Genomic DNA, 23106 nt, shown 5'->3' with positions numbered 1-23106 from the left:
AAAATGTACAGTATGCACAGCCGTATTTACATTATAGCTACAAGGAGGCAACTACAAATGCTTCGCGTGCCAGAGGCGGCCACAGAGAAGATACAGCAGCCTTGAACGAGGCAGTATTTCAGGCTTGGCTACAAGGTCCAGATAAAAGATAACCAACTACCTGTGCCAGCACTGCGGGACTGATCCAGCTACCCACTGCTGAATACCTAATTCCAGGGTTCAGTCAGGTAGCTCAGCTGCTGGGTCTCCAGTGATTTCTCAGCTTCAGGGAGGTTTCCCAGCTACTGGGAGGGACTGTTGAGGAGGACAGTTGCTGTTCCTCCTCCAATCCAGTCTGGCAGAGGGTTTATGCTGACGGGTGGGGTGTGTGGACGCCTCGGCTCTGCAGCGTGTGTAAGTGTATCCCCGCTGGTGCTTTCAGAGCGGCATGGTCACTAGCTGCTTCTAAGACAGAAATCCTCACTTTTTTAGGATATCAAGAAGAACTTAAGTTTCCATTAGCTCCTGGCTACTTGTGAGTCACTGTATTAATAGTCTTTTGTGTCACATTTTAGAAGAATATGTGATCAGTTTGACTGCTGTGGATGAGAAAGTGTATTCTTGGTACCTGAAGCTTGGCTGCAGGTTGTCGGGTGCTTCCAGATCAGAGTTCTAGAGGCACAGTTGAGGCTGGACAGTTCTTTGTTGCGGGGTGGCGGGGGGGTGGGTGGGGGGGTGGTGCCGTATTCTGTGTAGGATGTTTTAGCAGCCTCCCTGGCCTCTGCCTACTGCTTGCTAGTAGGACCTCCTTCGTACTGTGACAACCAAAAATGTCTCTAGACATTGTCATATGTCTCCCAGTTGAGGATCACTGTGCTAGAATGATGGCAGATTGCCAACCAGCTTTGCCTTCAGAAGAATGAATATGTTCAGATCTCTCAGACTCGACATGGCAATAGCAGTAATATTATAATAAAAGAGGAAGGGATTGCCATGTTGTGTTCATAGATTACTGAATAATCTATATGCTGCTGCTGCTGCTGCTAAGTTGCTTCAGTCATGTCCGACACCGTGCGACCCCATAGACGGCAGCCCACCAGGCTCCCCCATCCCTGGGATTCTCCAGGCAAGAACACTGGAGTGGGTTGCCATTGCCTTGTCCAATGCATGAAAGTGAAAAGTGAAAGTGAAGTTGCTCAGAATAATCTATATAAATATATGTACTATCTAATTTGTGCCTTGCGATAGCATATTTGTAATTAATTATCCATGACAGTGCACAGACTGTACCCCCATGTGCAACTTCACAGATTAAGTACTATTGCCTTCAGGTTTGAAATATAAAAACTGAATTCAAGACCTAAGTACTTGGGCCAGACTCCCCAAACAGTTTGCAATGGTCTTGCCAGTCTCATTCAGTGCCTTATATCTACCTTAGGCCTTCCTTTCCAATTTCTTCTGAGCTAAAACAAAGTCTTCCTCCCTGTAATAGTTTCCACAGCTGCTGTAGTAAAGTGCCATAAACCGGGTGGCTTAAAATAGGCATTTAGTCTTTCATGGTCATGCAGGCAATATTCTGAAATCAGGAAGCTGGCAGGGCCACACACCTCCAAAGGATCCAGGAGCAAATCCTTCCTTGCCTCTGCTCTTGGTGGCTCCAATCTCTGCCTTCACTTTCAACTGGCTTTCTTCTCTCCTGTGTGTCTGTGTGTCTTAAAATCTCCCTCTCCTTGTAAGAACACCAGTTACTGGGATCCAGGCCCACTCTAGGTTCCAGAATGGGCTCATCTTAACAGATTCCATCTGGAAAGACCTGATTTCCAAATCAGGTCATGTGCACAGAACCAGGAGTTTAGGTTTCAGCATATATTTGGGGCCAGAGTTCAGTCTCTTGTACTGCTTGGCCAATCACCACCGCCTCACTTAAACATAGAATGAAGGAGTGTGCTATAATGTCTTAGCCAGTTCTAGAACACGTTTGCTTGTTTTTTTAACATTGATGCCATTTTTCATGAGCTTCCCAGGTGGTGCTAGTGGTAAAAAAACCCACCTGCTAATGCAGGAGACATAAGAGACTCAGGTTCAATCCCTGGGTCAGGAAGATCTCTTGGAGGAGGGCACAGCAACCCACTCCAGTATTCTTCCCTGGAGAAGCCATGGACAGAGGTACCTGGGGGGCTACAGTTCATGGGGTCACAAAGAGTCAGACATGACGGAAGCAACTTAACACGTATGCACGATGCCATTTTTCATTCACTTCTGAATGTCATCATGGTCATGTGACTTGAAGAGCTCTTGGGGGTTTCACAGGTTACCCTCATATACAGATCTTCTGTTTCAAACTGTCCCTTCTCCAGGGTTTATTCCCTCCTTAGTAAAAGGTGCCTCCATCCACCCAGTTGCTCCTCAGTAAACCTGGAAGCCCTCCTTGCCCTTTTCCTCATCGTACTCCCCATCTGTCCAGTCCCCAGTCTTCTACCCATGATGGATTTTGACCTCACTTGTTGCCACGCCCTTGTACCGCCACCTTGAACTCGCCCAGAACTGGATTCATGCCACCATCCCTCCATTTGTTTACATTCCACAGCCACAGTGTGCTTTTTAAAAGACTCAGTTTGTGCTTTGCAAACAGCCTTTCCGTGATTTACCTTGCACTCAGCATAAATGCCTCACTGAATAATGCTCCCCTTTTTAGTCCCCCAAACCTGGCACATGCTTCTTTCTCTGCCTTAAATACTCCTGTCTAGCCCATAACCCCATTCCACTCCAGATCTTTTCTAGGCAAAGTCCTTTTCATTCTTTAGGTTTTAGATTAATTGCCACATCCACTGGGAGCTCTTATCCATTCCTCCAGAGTGGGTTTATTTCCACTGCTCTGTGTTCCCATAGAGCCCTGCACTTTCTCTGTCATAATATTTATGTTACTATGTGCTCATGTCTGTCGTGATGACCTTTGCATCCTCAGTGCTGAGCCTTTGCCTGGCCCATAATGACCGTTTAATAAATATCTGTCAAATGTGAACCAGTCGTGAAGATGGTTAAATATAAACAGTGACAGTATTACTCAGTGGGCGGCCTTCCCCCATTCCACACCCAAGCTAAAAGTTCTTTGAATTCTCTTTTATTTTTAAAAGATATGTGATTTTTGTGTTCTGTTCCATTATAGATTCACGCTTAATTAATCGGGGCAAAAACAAATCTGGGGCTTTATCATGTGGCTTCTCACATCTTCTAGAATTTTACCTGTAAACTTACCCATAAATGACATATAACCTCAATCTGAAAAACACTTTGGATTGTATTTGCAAAATTGCGCTCTGCAGAGGAAGGGTTTTTGGTTTTTGGTTTTTTTGGCTTGCTTTTATTTTGTACTATTGTGTCAACTAATGTTTTGAGCTACCCATACAAAAGGGTTTAAGCAATAAAAATGTTCATTTATTACACACACATACACACACACACACACACACACACACATAAGAAGTCAGATGAGCTTGGGAAACCCTGCATACTCTTCTACTTTGGGAAATTTACTATTAAATTATTTAGGAAGGGTCTTGGCTGTATGTAACTGGATACCCAAATTGCAGTGGCTCAAGCAATTAAGACATTTGCCTCTCGCACCAAACGTGAAGACCGAGAGCGGGCTCACCAGTAACCCAGCCCCTTCCCATTCTTTGGCCGCATCATGCTCTGTGCGCTGTTCGCTTTTGCCCCGTGTGCTCATAGCGCCATGGTTGCAAGTCCAGGCATCACGATTTCACTCAAGGACATAGGAGGGGAGCAAGGCATACAGCCTGACCACGAAGGGACTCTCTTCTCAAGTGCCTTTTCTTTTCCTCAGCAGAGGAGAACCTTTCCCAGACAAGTTTTCAGAAGACTTCTTGTGTTTTACCCATCTGTCTTGGGTCACAAGACTTGACCTTACAAAGGAGGCTGGGAAAGCCAGCATATAGCAGAGAGGAATAGGACAACCATGATTGTTTTAGTTTAGCCGCGAAGCAAGGGAAGATGGCAGAGGATTAGGTAGTAGACATTTACAGCCACAACTGGGAAGCCTTCTTTTCCACAGATGCTCAATTGACAATGGATAGTTTGGAAAAGAGAAAGAAATTTTTTTTTTTTTTTTTTGCCACTCTGTATGGCTTGCAGGATTATAGTTCTCTCACCAGGGATTAAACTGTTGCCTCCTACAGTGGGAGCACAGAGACCTAACCACTGCACAGCCAAGGAAGTCCCAAGAGCTCTTTAAAAGAACTAACACATTGCCTTTAAGATAAATGGGGTTGGGGGTAGGTTCAAAAAAGACAGAAATGACTGGAGATGTAGAACCCACGTCCCTTTGCTGGGACTAGGCCTCCAGTGTGGTCACGTGAGTGTATTGCTTGCTGTGCCTTTTTGCTGCCGCCAGCCCCACTGTGCCCGTGAGCACATTTAGAGCTGCAGATAGATTGACCTTGTGTGGGTGTTGGGCACAAGACCAAAGGAATGTAGAAATCTAGTCTTTTTATCATACTAGTAAATGCAATCATGTTGTGATGTGTCTCTTTCAGTTTCTCCTGGATTCTGTCCCTACAGATGATCTATCCATGATGGTTTGGGGTATTCTCTACAGTTAGATGAGTAGTAGTAGTGATAATGATGGTAAGAGCCTATATTATTGAGCATTATAGTTTACCATTCACCGTGCTCAGAGTGTTTGTGAATCTATCATTGAGTTAGCCCAGTAATCAAGTATTACTTCCATTTTACAGATGAGGACACTGAGGCAGAAAGATTAAAGTCTCTTTTTCAAGGTCTCTCAGCAAAGCCAGGATTCTCATCTGAGTCTGACTCCAGAACCTCTTCTAACAGTTTATGTTCATTAATTCTTAATTTCATTTTTCTAGAATATTTTTACCTTTCTACCATCCTGTAATGTTCTTGGAAAAATAGCCTAGAAACTGGCACCTTTTTTTATTTGCTTTGATAACACATTTTTCAAAGAGGGTTTTTGTTTAAGTGAATATTTTCATAGTCTTACTGGTCGTGAGAGGAAATTAGAAGGGGTCCCGAGGTGCACGGTGAGCCTTCCTCTACCTTTAGCCAATCTAGCATCCGAGTGTGGGGAAGAGCGTTTCCTATTCACATTTCCTTCCCTCAGATATTTAAGACCGGAGCTTTCCACTTCCTGATCCCTAGTTCCATAAATATTGTGTATATTGACATAACTTGAACTCCGTGACACATTACAAATCTTCAAGTTTTAAAGAAAAGGCTTTTCTGTAATAGAATTCTACCTGATCATTATCAGGAGTTCAGAGAGTTATTAGAACTTGCCTTTTCCTAAGTAGTTTGAATGTCCAGTAGCTTAAAGTGGTGTGGGCTCCCTGGAAAGGGTCATGACCTAGTTTGGCCCCGTTTCGAGTTTTTCTATTTTGACAGCTTTGCCGCTATAGAAAGCTGAGGCTACCTGACATTGTCCCTCTGCCTCTGCAGAATAAACTCCTTCCTCGGCAAATTAACTTTTGAGTATCCTGGATAAAGAAAAGGCAATAAGGCTCTGACTCAAATCACTTTTATTCCTAGAATATACAGCTTGGTTGTTTGTGATCACTTGGATCAGATTTTAAGATCAAGATGGGAGATGGGATGGGAGAGATGTGAGAACCCTCTCTCGTCTTCTTCCTCTTCTCTTTCTCTTGCTGCCCCACACATCCTTGATCCTCTGACATCTGGGACCTAAGAGTATTTACTTCCTCTGCCTCTGTAAGAAGAGTCATTGTTGCCATTCAGTGTCAAAAGTTGCACCAAGTGCACAGTATAAATATCCTGGTGTCAGACAGAACGGTGTTCAAAATCCTGGCCGTTTGACCTTAGGCAGGTTGCCTTTGATCTCTCAGAGTCTCAGTGTTCTCATCTGTACAATGAGGCAAGCAATGTCATGGTCTTCCTGGAGTGTCTGTGAGAATTGAGATAGTGCTCACAGAGCACTTAACGCAGTGAATGGCCCCTGCTGAGGGACTGATACCTGCTGGTATCATCATTATTCCTAGTACTGGGTGTCTTTCTCTAAAGATTTGGCACAAATCAGATTATTGCTCTTTTACTTCTAGAACATTTTCTTATTTTAAAAAACGGTTTGAAACCTTAGAAAGAGTTAGTCGCTCAGTGTGTCCAACTCTTTCTGACCCCATGTACTGTAGCCCACCAGGCTCCTCGGTCCATGGAATGCTCCAGGCAAGAATACTAGAGGAGGTAGCCATTCCCTTCTCCAGAGGATCATCCCAACCCAGGGATTGAACCCGGTTCTCCTGCATTGCAGATGGGCTCTTAACCGTCTGAGCCACCAGGGAAACCCTTGAAACCTTAAGCCACTGCTGTACAGCTGAAAGTTTGGCGCCCTCCAAGGCCAAACCTGGATTGTTGTTGTTGTTTAGGCGCTAAGTCGTGTCCCACCCTTTCGCAACCTCCTGGACCGTAGCCCGCCAGGCTTCTCTGTCCATGGAATTTTCAAGGCAAGAATATTGGAGTGGGTTGCCATTTCCTTCTCCAAACCTGGATTATGGCCTCTGAAATGTGGCCTTTAGGAGTAAATGCATTTAACACCATGCCTCTCCCTTCCTATCAAGAACCCGTGTCAGATGGCAAGTGACTGAGGGATAATCATTGATCAACTTTTATTCTTTTGTATGGTGATCTGATTCATGTGTGCATGTTTGTATTAGCAGTTGTCTTGTAACATCCCTCGTATTTGATTAGGAGACACTGTAACTTCGTGGCTGATAGAAGTGAGTTCAGTATGTTTTTCCCTTCGTTTGGAGAGGTCAGTGACGATAAACCTGGATTGGGGGCTTTCTGATCCTATGTGAATCACTGGCTGTCTTTTTGGGTGACAGTAAATCATAACAGATTCTTACCAACAAATGTGACCCTCATCTCCACTATTTGTCACGTTCTCAAGAATGAAATAGAAAGTGTGTGACATTTCTGGGTTTTTGGAAGTCTAGTCTTTTTTAAGAGTTACTTTTTTGTTTTTAACTGCGCTGTGTCTTCCTTGCCGTGCATGGGCTTTCTCTAGTTGCGGTGAGCAGGGGCTACTCTTCGTTGTGGTGCTTGGGCTTCTCGTTGCGGTGGCTTCTCTTGTTGCAGAGCACGGGCTGTAGGGTGAGGGGGCTTCAGTAGGTGTGTCATGTGAGCTCAGTGGTTGTGGCGTGTGGGCTCTAGAATGCTGGTTCAGTAGCTGTGGTGCACAGACTTAGTTGCATATGGAGTCTTCCCGGACCAGGAATCGAATCCATGTCCCCTGCATTGGCAGGTGGATTCTTAACCACTGGACTTAGTCTTTATCCTTTAAAAGCTGGCTGTGCTATGAAGTGGACCTTAAAACTAAGAAAATGAATTTACAAACCACCGACTGGGATAAAATATTTTCAAGCCATACTTGATATGGGACTTTTACCCTGATTACATAAAGAGTTCTTAAACTCAAAAGTAAGACAACTCAATTTTTAAGTGGGCAGACATTTGAATAGACATTTCAGCCAATAAGATATCTAAATGTCTTAGCATTTGAAAAGATGCTCAACATTACTAGTCAGTAGGGAAATGAAAGTTAAAACCAAAACTAGGTTTCACAGCCACTCAATTCAGTTCAGTCGCTCAGTCGTGTCCAGCTCTTTGCGACCCCATGAATCACAGTGCGCCAGGCCTCCCTGTCCATCACCAACTCCCAGAGTTCACTCAAACTCATGTCCATCGAGTTGGTGATGCCATCCAGCCATCTCATCCTCTGTCGTCCCCTTCTCCTCCTGCCCCCAATCCCTCCCAGCATCAGGGTCTTTTCCAATGAATCAACTCTTCGCATAAGGTGGTCAAAGTATTGGAGTTTCAGCTTCAGCATCAGTCCTTCAATGAACACCCAGGACCGATCTCCTTTAGGATGGACTGGTTGAATCTCCTTGCAGTCCAAGGGACTCTCAAGAGTCTTCTCCAACACCACAATTCAAAAACATCAATTCTTCGGCGCTCAGCTTTCTTGACAGTCCAACTCTCACATCCATACACGACTACTGGAAAAACCATAGCCTTGACTAGACGGACCTTTGTTGGCAAAGTAATATCTCTGCTTTTTAATATGCTGTCTAGGTTGGTCATAACTTTCCTTCCAAGGAGTAAGCGTCTTTTAATTTCATGGCTGCAATCACCATCTGCAGTGATTTTGGAGCCCAAGAAAATAAAGTCTGACGCTGTTTCCACTGTTTCCCCATCTATTTCCCATGAAGTGATGGGACCGGATGCCATGATCTTCGTTTTCTGAATGTTGAGCTTTACGCCAGCTTTTTCACTCTCCACTTTCACTTTCGTCAAGAGCCTTTTTAGTTCCTCTTCACTTTCTGCCATAAGGGTGGTGTCATCTGCATATCTGAGGTTATTGATATTTCTCCCGGGAATCTTGATTCCAGCTTGTGCTTCTTCCAGTCCAGTGTTTCTCATGATGTACTCTGCATATAAGTTAAATAAGTAGGGTCACAGCCACTAGGATGACTATAATAAAGACAAAGATGGCGTTGATAAGGATGTGGAGAAACGGGAGCCCTAATACACTGCTCATCGGAATGTACAGTGATGCAACCACTTTGGAAAGTGGCCCAGTAGTTTCTTAAGAAGCTAAGCAACCTACCATATGACCCAGTAATTCCATTCAGTGTTTCATTCTAAGAGAAATAAAAACTGTTCATAAAGGCTTGTAGTAAATATTCATAACCTGTGTGTGGCGTGTTTGTTGGTCTTCATAATTATTTTGAGGCATTGAGCACATAGGCTGTTTGAAACCAGTTTTGGGGCAAATTTCATGCCTTGTTTTGCTGGTTGGAGCCTATGCCAAATAATGAATATTTTGACCCAGGTATTTGGCTCTAATTATGCTTAGTCCACTTGCTTATTTGCAAAGTACATATAATTATTAGGCTTTTAACAAGATGTCAAGCAGTATAAAGGCATGATATTCTATAGGAAGATTTAAAATATTAGCTAACAACATTTGCTGTAAGCCATGCATGATTGTAAGAGCTTTACATGCAAAAAGATAATAAATGTATTATTTCATTTAATCCTCCCAACAATCCTAAGAGGTATTGTAATCCCCAGGAGATTTTTTTACATAGGAGAAAACATAGAAAGGATCAGTAACTTACTCAAAATCACAAAGTGCATGAGTGATGAAATTGAGCCAGACACGCTCAATCAAGTCTATACTCTTATCTGTTATACTGTACTTCACGGCTTTAAAATTGTATATTATTCTAGTAAAAAAATTTGTATAATTCTAATACCAAGATTTAAAATTAAAATCAACTTCAGTCACTGTGAAGAAAGTGTTTTAACCTCTTAACTTCAAAGTAGACTTCAGCATAATCCTATCTCCTCCTTCCTAGAAATGTTAAACTAGGGTGTTCTTGTTCCAGTTAAGCACAAAATCAAGTGTGGGAATAGCAATCATGTTTTCAGAAGGGAAAGAGAAACAAGTTGAAATCTGCAGAGGAAGAATTCTTGTACATGTCTTGAAGGGAAGTGGGAAGAATCTCTTTGATTTTGTAAAACCCCAGGAACTTCTGTGAATCCACATACAGGGAGCATGGCAGAGCCATTACAGATCCCTGAGGAAAGCAAGAGTGTCTAGGAGAGAAACTTGGAGTATGGCCACTAAAAAAAAAGGATGACTTAGAACTGTGGTGGAAGGCATTAGGAGAGGAAGAGTTTCAGGTTGTCACATGTGCTCAACCTCGTCAAGTGCCTAGATGAGCAGTGGTGATATGCAGGTTACTGGGTTTGTTGGGGTGATGGCCATCATGACTTTGGAGAGCGATTTCATTGGTAGGTGGGCACAAGGGTCTGAGAAAATGCCAGGCAGCTGCTAGCTCAGTAGACATTTGTATTTTCACCAACAGATTCAAGGGAAGATTTTTTCAGGACAGGGAAGCTGCATGCATGTTTTAAACAAAGCCTGTGGAAAGGGAGGTGTTGAATAGGTAAAAATAAATCTTACTCTTGACGATAGATGGCAGAAAATCCTTGTGTTTTGTTTTGGGTAATCCTTGCTTGCATTTTTCCTTTTAAATTTAATTCTTCTACAAAAGGAATAATTGGAAGCTCTCCTTCTAGTCTGTCAGATTTTGGCTCTGAAAGAAAGTTCCAGAAAAATGCAAGGTGGCAGGTAAGACAACTGACAGTTAAGGCTGACTTGAGCAGGGCATGGAGAAAGCTGGTCTTTTAAAGTCTAACGCTTCTTGCTTTCCTCGTCTCTGTCTTTGCTTTTGTACTCCTGGTTCCATTTGGTTATCCAGCCCGTTTCTCATTACTGGTCATCCTTGTTACGTACCTAAGAGGTTTGCTCATAAGGGTTGAGGTGGAAACTCTTCCTGTGGTATTTGCATGTATAAAAGCTCATCTCTAATCACAAGGCTCTACAGAAAGACTCATTCTATCACCACCTCTCCTTCATGATGCTTACGTACTTTGGGTTCAAGGAAATACCCTGATTAATGGAATGAAGTTGGGATCCAGCTTCTTAAAACTTTTCAGGTGTTTCTCCAGATGTCCCAATATTATTTGTTGATTAAACGATCAATATTCCACAGATTTGAAATATCACTTACATCATGTAGAAAATTCCTAGATGTATTTAGGGTCAGTTGTGAACCCACTGTTCTGTTTCACTGCTCCTTCTGTCAACTAATATCCATTAGTCTCAGTCTTTGAATTACTGTAGCTTTAGAATATGTTCTTAATATATCATATGGCTAGTCACTCTCATTTTTTTCACAATCTGGATGTTCTTAGATGTTTATTTTCTGCGTATTTTAGAATCAGCTTGACTATTCCCCCTCCTCTCTGCCCCTGCAAAACCGAGATTTTTCAAGGAAATTATGTTAAAATTATATGTTAATTCAGGAAGAATTAATATCTCTTTAATATCAAACTTTTCTATCCATTCAGGCCTTCTTCTAAAGTATTTCAAGTCTGTCTTCATATAGAAGAAACTTCAATTTAAAATTCTAAATCTTTTGTGGGTTTTGTGTCTATTATAAATAAGAGCTTCTTCCATTATATTTTCTGAGTGTTATTCATATATGGAAAAGCCTTTTTTTAACCCAGCCATTTTAGTGAATTCACTCTTACCTTGTAATATATTTCAGTCAATGATGTTATCTGCAAGTAATCAGTTGTTTGTAAGGCAAAAAATATTCCATTGCCCAAGAGTCCCTTCACCTGTACCCTCAGGCATCCACAGAAAACCTGGAATGCTGACAGTCTTCACGTCTATGCGTTTATTATTTAGATTTTTTTTTACCTTGAATTGCAAAATATTTCAAATGTACAGAAAATTATCAAACACTAAATGGCAACCCACTCTAATATTCTTGCCTGGAGAATCCCATGGACAGAGGAGACTGGCAGGCTACAGTCCATGGGGTTGTAAGAGTCAGACATACTTAGTGACTAAACCACCACCACCACCAACATGCCTATAATCCAGGTTTAACAGATACAAGTTTTTTTTTTTTTTTTTTTCCCCTGCTATATCACTGCCAGGTCTCTTAAAAAAAAAAAAAGTCCTGATATAATATTGCAGGTTTACCTAGAGCCTCTTCATCATCATCCCTTCTTTCTCCCCCTGCTTCCCAAAGTAAGTCCTGTGCTGAGCTGGGTGTCTGTCATCCTGCACTCACTAATGTGTGTATACACATTCAGCTTTGGTATTCTAAAAGTTGGTATTCTGAATATGTAAATTTTATTTTAAATATTCTAAATATGTAAAATTTGGTATTCTAAAAATGTATGTTGTATGCAACCGGCTTCCCCAGTGGCTCAGCGGTAAAGAACCCGCCTACAAAGCAAGAGACACAGGAGATGGGGGTTTGATGGCTGGGTTGGGAAGATCTCTCTGGAGGAGGAATTGGCAACCCACTCCGGTATTCTTGCCTGGAGAATCCCTATGGACAGAGGAACCTGGTTGGCTAGAGTCCACAGGGTCACAAAGAGTCAGACACAATTGAGCGACTTAGCATCATGCATGTATGTGGGCTTCTCTAGTAACTCAGCTGGTAAAGAACCTGCCTGCAATGCGGGAGACCTGGGTTTGATCCCTGGGTTGGGAAGATTCCCTGGAGAACAAAAAGGCTACCTACTCCAGTATTCTGGCCTGGAGAATTCCATGGACTGTATAGTCCATGGGGATGCAAAGAGTCGGACACATCTGAGCGACTTTTACTTCATGCATGTATGAAGTTGTAAATGTTGCCCTTATTTAAAAGTAATAAATATATGCCCAGGTCTTCCTGGGTAATGGTAAAGACTGCCTGCAATGCGGGATACCCAGGTTCGATCCTTGGGTAGGGAAGATCCCCTGGAGAAGGAAATGGAAACCCACTGTAGTGTTCTTGCCTGGGAAATCCCACAGACAGAGGAGTCTGGCAGGCTACAGTTGATGGGGTTCCAGAGAGTCAGGCACAACTGAGCGACTAATACTTTTGCTTTATTTTTTCAAATATATGCCCATCATGAAAGCATTCCAACTTTTATAGAAATTGACAGGAGAGAAAGTTAAAAGTGCTCCCTAATATTCACTTTAAGAATCAACTATTCTCAGAAAAGGTGTATCATGGGCTGAAAAGTATTCAGTGCATGCTGCTAGGTTGCATGCAGTAGAACCAAACAGTATCTGAGCTGCTTAACAAAAGAATGCCTTCTGAGGGAAGAATAATTGAGGTATTTATTTACCACCATATCCCATTCTCTTCTGATAGTTTTTTATCATGTTAAAAAAAGAAAAGGCTTCCCAAAGGTTACTAGGACTGTAAGTATACTAGGACTGTAAGTTTCGACAGGGAGACCCATCATTGTTTATGCCACAGAGCCACAGCCTTGTATCGATTTGATTGCTGCGCCTGATAGGAGGCTGTGCTTGCACAAAGCGTCTGCTCTTTGATGAGCAGCTGGTAAACTTGGAGTGCGGCTAAGACAATTAGAGGAAGTCTACGTGTAAACTGCTCCGCTCAAGGAAAGGTGGTTTTTCCATTTGCCTTTTTCTGAGCAGTTTAACTTCCTAAATACATGATCCAGATTGTTTCAGAGGCTATGAAACCATATGTTTGCTAATGAAAGAAACAAACATGGGGAAGTCTGATTAGCATCGACTTCCCTTAGGGAAGGGGGATCTTTCCCAACCCAGCTGAGCTTGTTTTATACTTTACTGGACACAGGTGGGTCAGCAGAGGAGGGAATGGGGTTGTGAATGGCTGCGTCTGTCTCTGGATTCCCCCCTCTTCTGCTTATGCACGTATTTTTATCATTATTTATTTATTTTGGGCTGCACTGGGTCTTCCTTGCTGCACACAGGCTTGCTCTAGCTGCAGCCAGCAGGGGCTAACTCTTTGTGGCGGTGCAGAGGTTTCTCATTGCAGTGGCTTCGTGTTGTGGAGCACGGGCTCTAGGTATACGGGCTTAGTTGCTCCAAGGCGTGTGGTATCTTACCGGACCAGGGATCAAACCTGTGTCTGCTCCGTTGGTAGGCACCTTCTTAGTCCCTGTACTACCAGAGAAATCCTTAAGCACATATTTTAACAGTTATCCTTTTGTATTAGTGTGAGAGAGTTAGTAGGTGCTGGTTGTCATCAGGAGAATGAAATTCACTCAGTATTCAGCAGATTTGGAGAGGGGGAGATAGTAATTTGAACCTTTATGAGATTGTGTGAGTGTGTATTTTGTGTGAGAGAGCACAAACATGCTAGCAAGAGCGAGTTCCTTTTCCTTGTTTATTCCTTTGGGTTTGAATAGTAGCTGACAAGGATAAATAGCTTACTTGACTACTGTTAAATCAAGTTTTTTTTTATATTAAGTGAGTTAAAGGAGGGGTGAAGAAGCTGTGGACATTATTTATTACATAATGAAGACATTCGCAGGTCTAGATAAAATAATGATATTGGGTGACTGCTATTGAATCAGTTAAGGAAACAGCACACTTGTTTCCTGTGCCCTATTTTGGATACAGAAGTTAGAACAGTGGGAAAGTTCAGTGACCCAGATATGCGGAAACCAGATATCTTGAGGTGAACTCGCATGGCTATAAATGAGGTGGCCGCTCTTTACCATCCCGGCTGAACATTTGAGAGGACAACAGGCATAAACTGGATCAAATGGGCACCCCAGGTCTTAAGGGGATTGTAGTTGTCATGGCTTAAGAGAACAATTTAAACAAATTCTATTAATTTTTCTTCTTCTTCTGTCTCTAATTACCTACTCCTGAGGTCAGAGATTCAACACATCAGTGAAACACACTAGCTGATATTGTTTGCATTTAGGCAAACACAGGGGGTAATAACTCTGAAAATTAAGAGGGGAAAAAAAAAAGATTTAAGTAGCTTATTCATGTCCATTTGCATGAGTTTCCTATGAACTCTTGGTTTGGAATCCTGTTGGGGACCATCTAGTAAGTAAAGCCACTTTATGCTGAAGCCTTTTCGGAATTTGCATCATCTTGAATGATGCCTTCATAGCATGCAGATTTCTTTGCCTTTTATTTCTTTGGGAATACAGAGAATACCTATGCAATGTCCTGGCATAGGGCACTGCCTAAATACTCCATGTGCACAGTATTAGGGAGCTTGGAGTTCTCTGAGCAGAATTGTTTTTAACTGGAAATGATTTTAACTAAAAGATGATCTTTTTAAGCTTGTGAGTTGGACCAAGAGAGTAGCTCAGGGGTGCAGAGAGAGGACAGTACAAAAGAGAGAGGACAGTACAAAAGAAGGCTTCGTATTTTTTTTTCTTTCGTTTTTGCAGCTCTTGTTGAGGTTTTGCTTTCGTTTTTATTCTTTTTCCTTTTGGTCTTATCCTGAGTCCTGGATTTTATTAAATCTGTGTCTCAGATGTCTAGACAGTATTATAAGCCTTACCTGCTGTATGGTCAGGCCACTAAAGATGGCTATTCTCTTATTCTCTGTACATGCCCTGCTGGATCCCTCCCTCACCTATACCCAACTCACAGGAATGTGCTTGCCCACTGCCCCAGCTGGTGATTGTTCTGATCCTTTGGCCAGAACAGCTCCACATGCTAGTCTGTTAAGGGAAACATCTGCCTTCATGACGATTGTTAACCAGAGGTGCTGTGAGGGACATTTTCATGGAAACCAGTGAGCCCACTTGATGTCACTTCCCCCTGTAAATGGTAGCTTTTCCCCCCGAACACTGAAGACTGCTGCCCTGGTCTACTTGCCGCCTGCAACACACTTGTCACTCTGGGACCCTTCTGTTTCAGATGTGAGATCCCCTCTCCCATAAACCATTGACGTCTCTGTCATTGCTGGGTCTGTCTTGAGGCTGGGCAACTACGAGGCTTGTAGGCCTGCAGGCTGCAACCCCACACCTGCTTTGCCCAAAATTGACTGCTTTGGTTCTGGTACACAAGATCTTTAAAAAATATAATATTGTTATATTTCCTCCTGCTTCCTCCTTTTATAAAAGTCACATGAACTTTGATAACCCTCATTTTGATATGAGAAATATTTTATATATTCTGAGAACAGTTGTGCTGGTCAGTATGCAGTCTCAGCGGGTTTCAGAGATGATGTTGCCTTGTGAACTTCCAGTTAATACAGATTATTACCCTAGCAACAAACAGCCTTGATCAAAAGGCATTTTTTTGGATGATACAACTGTATTTGCTGGTTTGGGGTGGGGGAAGGATCTATCAAACTAAATTTTAAAAAGACCATAAAGTTTTTAAAGGAGAGTTACAAGGGAATGGTTGACAGATGCCCACTACCAGATGAAAAAATTTCTCAGAAATCTTGAGCAAAATGGCCTTTTTTGAAATTTCCTAGTATAGTTAAGCACTAGGACTTTTGTTAGCTCTCCTGAGTTCATACATTTGCATTTGTTATTAGGTAAGTTAATTGCTCAATATGGTTCTTAGAATGCATTAGAATGTATTGCATGGTCATCCATTTATTCACCAGTTATTTTTGAGCTCTGCCATGTTCAACTGTGAGGACAGACAGAGATAGAGGAGAGCTGTATCTAACTAGAGTTGGATTTGCCAAGAAAATGACTGTATACAAGGAGTGATTATATAACTAGGTATCAGGAAATTCAAGTTGGATAATTGAATAAGAGTGAATGAGAGGACATGAGGGTTCAAGGATGGAGGGAAAGGCGGTGGAATCAATGGGTTGTTAGAATGGTGGCTTAAAATTGTTGGGGTTGAGGATTGGAAGAGATGAGTCAAAGAGACTAGCAGGGCTGGTTAGGAAGTGGTTTTGACATTGGGATTGAAGAGAGGTTGCAGTTGGTGATAACAGGGTCTATCCTTGAAGGGGAAATCAAGGAACTGAGAGGCCAGGATTGGGGAAGGATTGCCACATGGAAATTCAAGAAAGGAGTGTTGGACAGTTCCAGGAAGCCAGCAGCTACACTCATGAATGAGGATGAGGCAGGATCCAGGGGCCTGGAGATGACTTTGATGATAAAATAGAGACTGATGGCATGAGCACAAAACTGGGGGGCATTCTGGGAGGAGGAAGTGATTGTTGTCTGGAATAATGAAACTCAAGCAGGTGGAAAGCCTTCTAGGGAGGCGGTGCTCTTTAGAAGGAGCCTAGTATCTGTTAAGGCAAGAAGGTAAAGAGAGAGAGCTCAGAGAAGAGGCTGAGGATTTAGAAGATTTAGCTGGATTTCCAGAAGACGCAGTGGAAGGGTTTGGCAACCAGCTGAAGGTTTGGGGAGGTGAGGCCCAATTAGGCACGTGCTTAGGCTGTGCAGGTGAGAGTGCATCCGGGGGAATGAAGACCGCCAGGGGGCCAGTCTGGGGCACAAGCAGGGATAGAGGGTGTGGTGGGATCAGTGGGTGCTTTCTGAAGCAGGTGGTGAGGCTGTGCATGCTGGGAGGAAGGGTTGGGGGTCTTGCCAGAGGACTGGTCTTCCCTCCTGTGCCTGGTGGTTTGGAGGCTGGTAGTGCGGCCTTGCCACCCAGAGTGTGAGTAGATCTCATCCTGCAGATGGAGGTGAGACGGGAGTAGCTGTTCAAGCAGTACCATGATGTCTGTATGTTTTACTTTTTGCAGCAATGCCAGGATAGTGGAAAAGGAAACCTGGGGGGTTTAATAATTGTTTTTAATATTGCTTTTAATTACTTAAAAAAGATATTTATTTGGCTGCATCAGGTCGTAGTTACAGCACTTGGGATCTTTAGTTGTGACGTGTGCAATCTAGTTCCCTGACCAGGGACTGAACCCAGGTCCCCTACATTGAGAGCATCGACTCTTAGCCGCTGGACCACCAGGGGAGTCCTGATATTGCTTTGATACCTAAGATACAATTCAGTATACAACAGAAAAATAGTAATTAACAGGTTTTCATTTTGGAGGGTTATACTGACTCATAGGGCTTCCCAGGTGGCTCAGAGGTAAAGAACCCGCCTGCCAATGCAGGAGACATAACACATGTGGGTTCAGCTCCTGGGTCTGAAGATCTCCAGTATTCTTGCCTGGAGAATCCCATGGACAGAGGAGCCTGGCGGGCTCCGGTCCATGGGGTCACAGAGAGTTGGACACAACTGAAGTGAATGAGCACACATACTGACTCAGAATCAGTAGGAATAATTCAGAGTTCAATTCCTATTTAAAATAAATCCTTCTCTCCCTGTCCTCCTTCCATTCCCCTCCACATCCCCCAAAGTGTGACTTGAAAATCGACAGTGTCACAGTCTCATCCACTGAATTCCTGATAACGTTCTTTTTCCCTTTTCTTAACAGTGAAGAAAGTTACAATGTCAATGATTATTCTTTAAGAGATCAGCTACTGGTGGAGTCTTGTGACAGTGAAGAGCTTAATTCTTCTCCAGGGAAGAACAGCTCCACAATGCTTTATTCAAGACAGAACTCTGCCAGTCACCTCTTTACGCTGACCGTCCTTAGTAACCACGCAAATGAGAAAGTGGAGATGCTGCTGGGAGCAGAGACGCAGTAAGTATGCGCAGGGCGAGGGTTTCAGCATATTTGCTGATGGTCTAATTACCCTTGGTCCACAGACTCCCTAGAAACAGTAAAACTCTACCTACTGTGTATTTTTATTGCCTGCCTGTTATGCACCAAGCGTAGCATCTGGGTGTTTTATACAGATACTCGTCTTCTCACTCTGATCCTCTCAACGTACTGAGAGAGAGAGATGTTATTTTTGTCCCCATGAGTCCTGATGGATGTGTTTTGCTTTAGGTAGTGTGTTTTTATACGTACAGAATGGTTTAAAAATCAGTTTAATTATTGATAAAAATATGACCCAGGAGCCCTAGAATATGACTTACTGGTAGTTTGATTCTAGGCCCTGTGTTTCCTTAGCTACTGAAATTGAAGTCATTTTGCAACCACCTACCTTCAGCCAGGCAGCAGAAAGCCCAGTGATTTATCAAAAGAGACACTGGGTTTAGGGAAATATATTTATTATAGGAAGGGGGACCTCCTGCAGGTGGGTCTTGTCTAGCAGTTGGAAAGTGGGCTTGAAAGTGGGCTCTTGTCTTGCAGTTGGAAATGAACTGTCCAAGGAGACACATGTGCTGACAAAGCAAGAGGCTTGATAGGGAAGTGGGGCCCAGGTGGAGAGCAGCAGTAAGGGAACCCAGGAGGGCCTCTCTGCCAGAGCGCACGATCTGAGGTTTCATAGTCATGAGGAGTCATCTTGTTTGGCTCATGCCTGGTCTGACTCAGGGTCCTCCCTGGTGGCATGCACATCTCTCAGCCATGATGGATTCTGGCATGACAGTTTCTGGGAGGCTGGCTCACATTATAGGGTGGCATCTCCTCCCTCCTTTTGGCCCCTCCCAAATTCTTCTGATTAGTTTTTTGGGGCAGCACCCCGTTCCTTATCAGGACCCTCCTGTTGTGAGACAACTCATGCAAGTGGTTATCGTCTTGCCTGGTCAAGGTGGGTGGTTTTCTTCAGTGGTTCCCGAACATTTTGATGAACCCTCTTTCCTGTCCAGAGTTTATGCAGAGGCAGAACAGTCATCGCGTTTGTGCCTATGGTTTCAGCAGCAGTTAGTAGGCAGTCCATTCTCATGCGGGATGAAGGTAGTAGCGGTAGTGTTAGTTGCTCAGTTATGGCCGACTCTTTGTGACCCTGTGGACTGTAGCCTGCCAGGCTCTTCTGTCTATAGGATTCTCCAGGCACGAATACTGGAGTAGGTTGCCATTCCCTTTTCCAGGGGATCTTCCCAACCCACGGATCGAACCTGATCTCCTGCACTGCAGGCAGATTCTTTACCATCTGAGCCACCAGGGAAGCCCATATGGGATGAAGCTAAGGGGACTTAAATGTCGTCTACCCTCGCTCTTATTGACCAAACTTGAGTCCGGGGCTTGCCTGTGCACTGTAAGGCCAATCTACTGACACCGGGTTGTGATGAAGGGATGTGCAGCCTTTACTGTAAAGGTGCCAACACAGGGATGGGTGACTTATGCTCTGAAAACCCCCAAACACCCAGATGGATTTCAGCAAAGCATTTTTAAAGGCCCGGTGAGGGAAGGGGTTACAGGGTATGTGGTCAGCTGGTGCACAGTTCTGATTGGTTGATTTCAGGTAACAGGGTGGTTTACCTTATCAATCCTTAGGTACCGGTGGGTCTGGGGGTGCATGATCATCAAGTAGTTAATTCCTTCCATTTTGGTGGTGGTTTTAGTATCTGTGACATAGCTCAAGACTGTGCATCAGATACTGTTATTTAGGTACCTCTGGAAGGAGCTGCAGCAGAGGACACTGGGGGTGGGGTTCTGTCCTGAGAAGGCCCTGTAGGATCCTATTCGGTTACATTGCAGTTTTGTCCACTTAGAGATAGTTGACCAATTTGTTTGGAAACTGGAAGCCTCCTCTTAAAATCATCATCATCAGATCAGATCAGATCAGTCACTCAGTCGTGGCCGACTCTTTGCGACCCCATGAATCGCAGCACGCCAGGCCTCCCTGTCCATCACCAACTCCTGGAGTTCACTCAGACTCACGTCCATCGAGTCAGTGATGCCATCCAGCCATCTCATCCTCTGTCATCCCATTCTCCTCCTGCCCCCAATCCCTCCCAGCATCAGGGTCTTTTCCAATGAATCAACTCTTCGCATGAGGTGGCCAAAGTACTGGAGTTTCAGCTTTAGCATCATTCCTTCCAAAGAAATCGCAGAGCTGATCTCCTTCAGAATGGACTGGTTGGATCTCCTTGCAGTCCAAGGGACTCTCAAGAGTCTTCTCCAACACCACAGTTCAAAAGCATCAATTCTTCGGCACTCAGCCTTCTTCACAGTCCAACTCTCACATCCATACATGACCACAGGAAAAACCATAGCATCATAGGCAGGTATTATGTTGGGTCAGAGGTTGAAGCCTTGGAGGGAAAGAAGGTCCCTAATCCTTGGTTCTCTGGGGTTCCTATACTCTCTCCTACTTGGCTCTTACATGGTGTGATGAAAATGAATCAGGGTGAATAACAACCCTAAGACTGTAACAAAATCTTAATGAAAGAATTCTTCTTAAATATTCTTAATATATAAGAATTCGTAAGCTAAGGGGGCTTAATTGTCAAGTCTACCCTCTTCTTAAATTCTTCTTAAATATTCTTCTAAGAATATTTAACAGGGACCCTGGTTTGTTAGAGATACAAGAAAAGAAAAAGAAGGGGAAAAGCTAACCACGTGAAACGATGAATGATCATTTCATGTTTTGGGCACTAGAAGTAACTTTTCAAAGGGTAAAGAAAACCAAGAGGGGCAGGGTATAGAAAGCTATTTGAGATTTAAAAACAGCAGAAAGGGAGTATTCCAAATGCACTTCTCAAGCTGACAGAGGGAATGAATAAGAAAAGGAGCGCCATCCCCTGTGTTTGTTTATAAAACAAAGAAATGCCTCTTCCTCAGGCCCCAGAATTCTTCCAGGAAAGGGCTGGAAAGCCCTGCCGCATTCCAAGGATGCTCCTCTGTGTTTGCACATCTGGGGAGGGCACCTTTGGTGGGTGTGGTGCTTACTGGGTTGTGCAGGTGACCAGCAGGGGGACACACCTAAGGCCAGGGCTGAGGCATTTCTTGAAGACATTTCTTCAACTCTTAAAAATGATTAAACTCCAGGAGTTGGTGATGGACAGGGAAGCCTGGCGTGCTGCGATTCATGGGGTCACAAAGAGTCGGACATGACTGAGCGACCGAACTGAACTGAACTGACTGAATATCATACATGAAACGAACCGCCAGTCCAGGTTCGATGCATGATACAGGATCCTTGGGGCTGGTGCACTGAGACGACCCAGAGGGATGGTACGGGGAGGGAGGAGGGAGGGGGGTTCAGGATAGGGAACACGTGTACACCCGTGGCAGATTCATGTTGATGTATGGCAAAACCAACACAATATTGTAAAGTATTAACCTTCAATTAAAATAAATAAATTTATATTAAAAAAGATGATTAAATCCCTTAGCGTGTAAAGACAGACCTAGATCTCCTCTGTTTGGGGGAAGCCTCTCTCAAAAAAGAGAATTTAGTACGTCTGAACTTTAGATCTTAAAGAACTTTAAGGATGAAAATAAGTCTTAAACACTTCAGAGATGACTGCTTGTCCAGACATTCTAAAGAATTATTCAGAAATGAAGACATTCGTGTCATTTTTAATAAGGGAGAAAGTGTTGTTGGTTTCGCTTATGTTTTCCTTTTCTCTGTGTTTATAAGGATTGTTTGTTCTTTATTCAGATCTTGCCAACATATCAACAGATCTTTTCCTGACTGTCTCATCCATAATTTATGTAATCTCTGCTGCTGGTTTCTGAGATTATTCCAAGAGAGTAGGCAGTAAGCCGGCACGTCCAGTTTTTATACCAACGCTCAGTCCTTTCCTGGGACTTTCTGTATCCATGTTCCACCCTTTTTCTTGCCGTGGACTGAATGGATGTTCATTTCCTCAACCAGAAATTCTCAGAATATCTAGTTGTGTCACCCATAAACCCGTGGGTATGACTCATATTTGTAGCTCTTTAATAGCAAGAGAACTTTCCAGAAGATGTGAACGGGTAGCTCTCTCCTTGGGTATGGAAGGAATGACTCCCTCATTCTCCCCTGATCCCAACTCAGTTACAGTTGCAAAGTAAAAATCTGGACAAATACTTTGGTGCTGAAAAAAAACAGGACAGTCAAAATGCACTTTTTTTTTTGTTTTCAAATCAGCTGTTTAAAATCCTGGCAAGCTGTCATATGCTGTATTTGGAAATGTGCAGGTTGACACTGGGCTACATGGTTTTGAACAGTCAGAGTTTTGGTTTTGTAGAATGTTTTCCTTGCATCTAAGGTTTGCAAAAGGTATAGGTGAGAATGTTTTTTAGCTTTTATATGTGGTTAAAATAGTCCATTAGCAATCTAGTTGAGAAAACAAGGTTTTTATCACCACCCTGGCCTTGATTAATTGCAGAATTTCAGATCAATTATTTACATTCTTTGGCTATTCTTTGGTTTGAAAAAGAATGAGGTCTGTACCTAAATATTTACCTTCTTTGAAAAACTGTTCTTAGTAGAGGCCACCTGGGAATAGGAAGCAGCAATAGGAAGGGGGCGGCTCTTTGGCACAGGGACAGTTCGGCTGTCATAAGACAGTGGAATTGTGCAAGAACAGATTAATAGCTTTGATTACACAAAGAATGCAGAAAAGCTCACTGAAAGGAAGTGGGGCAAACACTTGGCAAGCATCTGGGATGGGCCAGACACTAAGCCAGCCAGAGAGCATGAAGAAGGGAGCTGTGGGTGTCTCTCGAGGATGGTGCTTCAGAGTTTTGAAGCACGTAATAAGTAAGATGACATATAAGTAAGACAGCATCTTGGTTTCTTCGGGATCATTGTTATGTCTGTTCTGGCAAAATTAAGAAGAGCCCCGTTTGGCTCTCCAGAGCATCTTTAGACAATATGTAGTGACCCTCATTATAAGCCTGATGTCCAGCTCCCTCGGCTTTTTCCCCAGATATCAGATGAGATTCCACAAGGTGAAGTGAATTGCCTGAAATCACACAGGAAATGGGTTGCCGACAAAGATGCGACTCGACCTTGACCTTTCTGATTCTAGCCTTCTAATAACGT

At 43.3% G+C, this 23106-nt stretch overlaps 1 protein-coding gene across 3 annotated transcripts in view; it reads left to right on the top strand.

Moving 5' to 3' along the window:
- ARHGEF26 (Rho guanine nucleotide exchange factor 26) overlaps positions 1-23106 on the top strand; it is a 140098-nt gene that overhangs the window by 102893 nt on the left and 14099 nt on the right. For all 3 annotated transcript variants that reach the window (XM_070792875.1, XM_019960616.2, XM_019960625.2), the window contains one exon: positions 17772-17981. In XM_070792875.1, the coding sequence (XP_070648976.1) occupies positions 17772-17981 (210 nt within the window). The remainder of the gene's footprint in view (positions 1-17771; positions 17982-23106) is intronic.

The sequence above is a fragment of the Bos indicus genome, chromosome 1, assembly GCF_029378745.1.
Source record: "Bos indicus isolate NIAB-ARS_2022 breed Sahiwal x Tharparkar chromosome 1, NIAB-ARS_B.indTharparkar_mat_pri_1.0, whole genome shotgun sequence".
Lineage (NCBI taxonomy): Eukaryota > Metazoa > Chordata > Mammalia > Artiodactyla > Bovidae > Bos > Bos indicus.
This window is presented reverse-complemented; position numbering and strand designations above follow the sequence as displayed.